Raw genomic sequence first — 7,577 nt, forward strand, 5'->3', positions numbered from 1 at the left:
CTGGTGCTTTGCTGGTAGGTGGAGCCCTGAATAGGCTGCAGATAACCAGGGGGCACTGAGTCCTCATGAGTAGGGAGTTGAGGAAAGGGGTGGGAGAATTAACACGTAGTGTTACAAACACTCAGTCCAACAATTTCGGTTTTTACTTTGTTTTCTCCAATGGCAATTCAGACAAAAAAAAAAAAAGAGAGAAAAGGGAGAAAAGAATCAGTTAAAAATTATTGTTTTTATTTTCAATGGACTTCTCTGAGCAGAAATTGGACCCCAATATTTTGAAATATAGATGGTGGGAATGGTATAAACTGGAATTTAAGGCTACATTTTCTTGCAGGTAAAACATGAATTCACCTTTGAAGAAAGACTAAGCATTTATTTTGGGAAAAGCATTTTAATGGGCTCTTTGATTCTAGAAGAGTAAAGCACAGAATCTCTTCTGAAATGGGGAGTTGAACTTCTCTGCATAAGAATGTAAAACCTTGTCCTCATTGTGGGTGGAGTGACATCTCTGCATTTTATATTTCTTTTCAGAAAAGACATAATTCTCTCTGGGATCTTAGAGGGTTTGTAGCCTAAGCTCTGAGCCTAAGATTCATATTTAGGGTTTGTCTCATCTGGGAGAGCTGAGCAAAGGCTACCTACAACATAGCTATTGAAAGGAGTGCTGAGGAGAGGGAAGCCCCTTGAAAAACCTTGTGTAGAAGCTGGGCTTATAAACTCTTAAGGATAGTCATGGATAACAGGAACATATAACAGTTTTTCTTCTATTATAACTTTTTCCCTCTTGTGAAGCCTTTAATTAAGTATAGCTAAATACTGTAGCCCAGTCTTAGCTGAGCTATGAAGAATTAGGGACTGGCCTATGAGCACTTCAGGGACTATAGCCACTTGGGAGAGCCTGCAACCAGATGAACAGGTGGACTGTAGAAAGGGGAAGCAGCAGTTTGGGGCAGGATCAGCAGCAGATGTGGCTTCTAGCAACAGGGTCGTGTTCATGGAGCATGTGAGAATTCCCCAGAGATCCATAGAAACTGGTGAAAAGAACCCTGATGGGAAATAGACATCTTGATGACAAGAGGAATTGGGTTTGAAGCCTGCAATTTCTAAGTTACATTATACGGAGATATAAAGTAATGGATAAATAAATATATACATTTAAGTATTCAATTTAATCTATATTAGCATGTGTTTTACTTCTTAGGCAATAGACATCTCTTAAAACCCAAGTTCTAGAATGTTGTTCAAGGTTGTTTTGGCTGGTGTAAGACTAGGAACAAGCTTCTGGGGCGGCGTTCCTGGTGCTAGAAAGTTGAGAGCACATATTGCCATGAGGAAGTCATCTAATTGGGCAGGGGTTACAGTGGTCAGGGCAGACTTCCTGGTGGTTGGTTACTCAAATGAGTTGTGATGGAGAAATCAGAATAGCCATATCCTGAAAATGTTGGATGAAAATAAGGAACTATTTGACAGAGAGAACAGCATTCAAATAGCAAAGACTGAGAAGTAAAGAGAGTAGCAAATGAAAAAAGAAGGCAGGGAGATGGGGTCTAAAGAACAAGTGGAGATAAGACTATGTTGACAGGAGGCAAGAATGGAGAAAGAAACAGTTTCACCTGTAAATGGGAGCAAGAAGATGGACAGAGTTCAATCCTGTGGCTACTTGGTTGTCTTATCTCGTTCCCCTCCCAAGCAATGAACTGAGAGAAGGGCAGGGAGTATAAGGAACTGTGTATGTGTGTGTGCGTGTGGAGGGGTAGGTGTGAATGGGAACAAAATGTGTACCTTCTACATACATTTTTATTGGTACCAAGATGGACAAGTGGCGCTCTGGTGTGGACCTCTGTGTTTGAGTTCAATAAACTAAGGAGGGGCTTTCTCTTCCGTATTCATCTTATTTAAATCTTGGCTTTCACAGTGAAGGGGTAACTCATCATTCAGAAAACGCATACGAGTGATAGAATCAAAACAGATTTTATTGACATAGAACCAGTAATGATGTGACCAGTAGATATCAATGGAAACTTCTTAATTAAGTATCTTAGTCTGAAAGCACATATTTAAAACATTGAACAATTGATTCTACTTGTGTGTAGACATGCTTAATGCTCTACAAAGGCTTATAATTTACTTGGGAGACAGAAGCAAAATCTGTGATTACAGGTAAGCTGCTAATGCCATGGGGATAGAGGGAATAAGGCCAGAGAGAAGTATGAATAAACATATTTGAGTTAATATATCCTGTTTAAATAACTTCTATATCATATGCTAGAGGGCCCTCAATGGAAAACCCTAGGTAGAAGGACACTCTGTCTATGTTGCCACCACTTCTGAGTGGACCTGAATAAACAGATGTCACGGGTATTTTTATTTTTTTCTCTGTTCCATATTCGATAGAGATTTTCTTGCCTTCGGCGAGACCAGTGAGACGACGCAAGAGGTCCTTGACTTCCCCTTTTTTCCACACATCTCCACTCTGCCAGAGGGAGTTTATATTTTGTACTTTAGTGAAGTACTGCTCTATCTCGGCCTTGTGCACCAGGCTGTTGAGACCCTTCCTCTTCCCCAGGTAGAAAAGTGTGCTTGCCTGCTTGGACCTACACATGCTCTTGTACTGTCTTTTGAAGGACCTATTTAAGGATGACACATATTTTTCCATTAGTTTAGCATCTTCATCTAGCTCTTCATTTTCTGGCCAGAACAGGAGGCAGGCCAAGAAATAAGGGTCTGGATATTGGTAACTTAGTTCTACGAATTGCAATACTTCTCGGAGATGTTTTTTAAGTATGGTAAGTGGCTGAATGGACTTGGAGTTGGGTTTTAGACAATTGAGAATAATGTTGGCCAAAATGAAATTTTGTTTCTCCTTTGCCAGCCGTTTATTTGGATTTTGCTGCAAGAGGAAAGTGTATTTATTCACTATATTTTCCATAATGGTTGCAGCCTCTTTGTGATTTGGATTAAGATATTCTAGAAGTCCAGAAAACCTGTCTGCTCTCAAAGCTTCTAGGTCCTTCCTGCAGTTCTCCTCTTGGAGTAACTGACTCTCTTTGCTTTGTAATGGGCCCAAATCTACATGGCAGAAATGTTCCTTGTATTTACTGAAACAGCGACTAATTTTCTTGCTTAATAAGATTTCCGTTATTTCTTTTTGGGCATTCCTTGTTTTCAGAAAAACCATATAATCAGCAAAAAAGTCAAAGCACTTTTTCATATCTGATTGTAAATTTTGTAAGTAGGATATGAAGTTAGTAAGAGCCAAATAATATTCATTTTTTTGATTTGTAGGAATATTGCTCTTTCCTGATAAAAACTCTGCCATAGTTTTTTTAGTTGATTCATTTTCTTTGTGGAAACAGGGAGTGAGCTGAAGAATCTGAATAGTGTAAAGACCAACTTCTATTTCACCCAAGAAACCAGCTGTATTATACATGTCATATTTTCTTTGGGACTTCTGTAGTGACCAGGTCTCTGTTTCATAGTCTTTCCTATCAGTTTGCTCTTGGGATTTTTTGAAAGCTCTTGACGCATTTTCTGCAGCTTTTAGAAGATGTGTTAGATCATTAATTGTGATATCCCTACAGTTTCTGTTTTCATCCAACCACCATTTGATTTTACTTTTGTAGACCTGACCAAGTGTGTCTGAGATAAAGGAATTTTTAGGTGCTTTCTTTTGGGCCTGATTTGCCCAATCCAGAGCAGTGTCAAAGTTCTTCTCTTTAATGTAGAAATGCCTTGCTAAGGCCTGACAAATAAATGCATTTTGTGGGAATCGAATAGTTCCTTCAGTCAAGACCCTTTCAACTTCATCATTCTGTAAAGCTTCAATTAACGGAGAAAACAAAGTGTCTGTTTCATCTCCATACTCTTTGCGTTGTCTTGTAAGCAGAAGAGTTTGTACATCATGTTGAAATTTGTCTCTCCCTATTCCAGAAACATAGAATAATTTCTCTTTTAATATCTTCAATGCAATTTGACACTTATCCAAGTGATAGCTTCTTTCCAGTTCTTTTAGACAGCAGTTGGCAATCAGAGGATGAATGATGCGTACACCTGAACATCCCCCATATTCTGTGACTTCTGTGTTTATTAGAAGTGCAGAATAGGTTCCCATCTTGTCTTCTAGGCTTTCAGGTTTCCAGGGAGTACTAATGCATGTGATTCCCAAAAATGTTTCACACTGTGACACTGAAATTGTAAAATCAGTAACATAAGAGTTGAGTAGAGCCAGGAAAGAAATGAGTTGTGCTTCCTTGCTGTCAATAGTCTGTCCTTTTAGGATATTCTTGACTACATTTTCTATATACATTTTATTAAAATTTTCTTTCATTATCATGAAGGAATAAAAGTTTTCACAGTTCTTGTGTTGCTTTTCAATTTCCTCCAGTTTGGCCTCAAATGCTCTTTGTTCCTTGGGAGAAAGTTGGTATTTTAGTGCAATACTATCTGCTAATTTTGCACTTTCATCAGGACTCTGAGATCTCATACAGTTTAAGATAATTACCAGTGTTTTTTCATATCTCAAACCCTTCTCTGCTAAAATGGAATGAATGGTATTCTGTAAAATGTAGACATTTTCCTGTTCTTCAAAATCATCCACTAGGAGAAGTACAGGAATGTAATCCTGATGGCTGGTTACTTTATAGGTAATCAACTTGGTTACTTGCTCTCCAATTTCTGCAAAATCAATTGCTTTGTTTTTTAACACAGCACACCTGAAGTCTTTCTTTAGGTCCCAGAGAACATTCATGGCCAATGTAGTACCCCCACAGCCTGCATGATGATAGAGATTGATAATTTTTACGAACGTTGGTTTAGGAGACTCTGCCCCACGCTGTATCAGACGTTTAAGGTTTTCATAATTGTCTCTTTTGACAAAGGCTTTAGAATAGTTTTCAGAAGAAAAATAGAAGTTCCACCAGGATACTTTGCCACCTCGATAAAAGTGCTCTTCTTTTACCTTCTTAAATTCTTGGAATTTAGATGTATTTTTCTCGATATCTGTGTCTTTACACTCATTTTCACAGAGAATTTCCAGTGCAGTCAAGATATCTTCTTCCTTTTTCTCTAGGATAATTGAAGATGATCCATGTGAGGGCAAAAACCTTTTTGATGACTGAGTGACTGGTTTTAGTTTAAGGATAGTACTGTTTATCAATTCTAAATTTAAAGTGGAAATACTGTGGTTTGTTAATTCATCTGATATTGTCAGTCTTGCTTGTAGTAGATCTTTCCACCGTTGATAAATCTGGGAGTTTACACAGATACACAATATATTTTCCATTCCATTGAGAACTTGGTAGAAAGCACTGAAGGTTTCAATGAGTGGGTCTCCTGAGCTTTCCACTGGAGAGAGCAATAGAAACACTACCAAAAGTTTCCCTCTTGTTATTAGATTTTCATCTGTAAGAAATAAAATCAGTTTCCTGACTTCAGAAGCTCGTTCTTTCTGCCATAAACCTGGTTCTAGAGGCTTATGTCTCTCATCTTTCAAGTCAGATCTGCCATTGCAGAAGATCCAGCTGGGCTGATCAAAAAGATTCAGGCTAGCAATTTTCTCCCTTAAAGTAGTTGTCTTTTCCTCATATTGTCTTGGAAAGTGAAGGTTTGCTACCCGGCTTCTTTTGTAAGCTTTGGCCACCCCCTTGCTCTCAGATTCAGGATCAAACTCCAACACAGCAAACCATTTAATTTCTTTTATAAAATCTAAGTGCTTTGTTTGGTTTGGATGGCACTTATTTGTTACAAGAATGTACCTGTTGTAGTATGAATTATCCAGTGACTCTCGGTTTCCTATGAGAAGTTTAACCAGCTTTTGTCCTTCATGCTCCTTCCTATTTGTCTTCACCTTATATTCTTCTTCAGCCTCTTTTCTAGATGCTACTAGTGACTTTAATTTTTTCAGAAATGCTTTGAAAGCCACATCCCGTTGCTTGACATTGGCCAGGATATCCTTAGAGCTAGCCCCATCCCTCACAAACAGTGAAGTGTCTTGGTTTTGTTTCCATGTTCCAGTTTCATAGTTTTGCAACTTAATGTAGAAATACTTTTCTTTACATACAGAGTGTTTTGGAATAATATCTACCTCAATGACAAATCTGTCAGATGGTGTACTGTTCTGCAGAAGGACTTCCACGAACCTTGGCTCCCGAATGCACTTCTTGGCTTCATTGATCTCGCTTTCTTCAAAATACTGTTTGATCATTGTATTGAAGTGGTCAATGAAGGCATTCTTATTGGTGACTTGTACACCAACAATTTCTCCATGGGGTTTGTCCATGACTCCAAAATGGATGGTGCCATTGGTGCGTGAATTCATACAAGCTGATGCGAATCTGAAGACTTCATTGCTAAATTTCATCCTAATGTCCTTTTCTGTGGCTGCTTCTGTATTTGTGAGGGCTTTGAACTCATGTATTGGGTCTATGAGATTGAGTGGTCCTGTTTCAGGTTGTATAAGATAATGTTCTATGTAACGATGGCAGCTGTGGAACTGATCAAAAGGATATGGCATACACGTCAACTGCTCGATTTTTAGCTTATTTTTTTTGTCTTGAGTGGTCACTACTTCATTTAATGCATTTTCTTTCATAAGAACTGATTCTTGTTCTTTGGTATTTCTGGTCTCTCTGAGATTATCATCAATCTTGGATGACATTGATTGTTCCTCTTCTTTTTTTATCCGTTGTGGCTTTTTTTGGTGTTCTTTTTTGGAGGGTTTTGTGTGATTTAATTGTCCAGAATCCTGATTGTGATTTTCAGGGAGACTATTATTCAATCTGTCATACGCACGTTTTATCAAAAGTGCTGGGCCCCGTGGTAACCCCATATCTCTAAGGTCCTTTTCAGTTAATTCCTGCAGGACTAATCCTGTCACTTCTTCATTGAACAGAATCTGCCCATATTTCTCATCAATCTCAAGGTCTTTGGTTACCCAGCGTTTCACATGCTCTTTGCTCCAGCTTTTGGTCATTTCAGGTAGATCTACTTGTTCACTCATCACAGCTGCAACTTTCTTCCTTGGAAAAAGTAATACAATAAGTAGTTTAGTGTGATACTTTATCATTAAAGTCACAGAGTCAATTAAATATATAATTTCACATAAACAGCATACATAAAACACTGTTCAAGGTTGATTCTTAAAACTGCTTGGTACTTATTTTAACTATTTTATAGTTCCAGTTAGTGTCATTGTTCCCTAAATGATTATAATTATGATTATGAAATAAACAGTAGCTGTTAACAGGGATGACACATCCCTTTATCCTTATAATAATTTTCCCTTTTAAGCTTAATTTGGTGAACATTGGGGGTTTTTGTATCTCAAAACCAGAATCTTAACTAAACAGAAATCGGTTCCCATCGTTGAACATTGCAAATAAACTTGAAAATACGAATCTGGGTAAGTGGAAGTGGGCTGGAGAACAGGAGATTTAGTCTGCAGCTAGGGAGTTGGCTATTTTTGTCACACAGTTACAAGGCAGTTGGTTGACTCGTTGCCCACTATCTTTTGGAAATCAAGCTGTTAGGCCCCCCAAGTCTGGAGCTTTGGGGGATATGGTAGCAAAATGTTAATTGATTTG

At 38.2% G+C, this 7,577-nt stretch overlaps 1 protein-coding gene across 1 annotated transcript; it reads right to left on the reverse strand.

The window, feature by feature from the left end:
• Positions 1-2,239: 2,239 nt before the first annotated feature.
• SAMD9L (sterile alpha motif domain containing 9 like) lies at positions 2,240-6,994 on the reverse strand. The gene has a single exon (XM_087821409.1). The coding sequence runs from the start codon at positions 6,992-6,994 to the stop codon at positions 2,240-2,242; it is 4,755 nt and encodes a 1,584-aa protein (XP_087677535.1).
• Between the last annotated feature and the right edge of the window lie 583 nt (positions 6,995-7,577).

Source organism: Miniopterus natalensis, chromosome 10, assembly GCF_054644295.1.
Source record: "Miniopterus natalensis isolate mMinNat1 chromosome 10, mMinNat1.hap1, whole genome shotgun sequence".
NCBI lineage: Eukaryota > Metazoa > Chordata > Mammalia > Chiroptera > Miniopteridae > Miniopterus > Miniopterus natalensis.

What these genes read in the sequence shown, in the direction of transcription:
- SAMD9L (XM_087821409.1), bottom strand. Translation starts at nt 6,994, where the DNA reads ATGAGTGAACAAGTAGATCTACCTGAAATGACCAAAAGCTGGAGCAAA.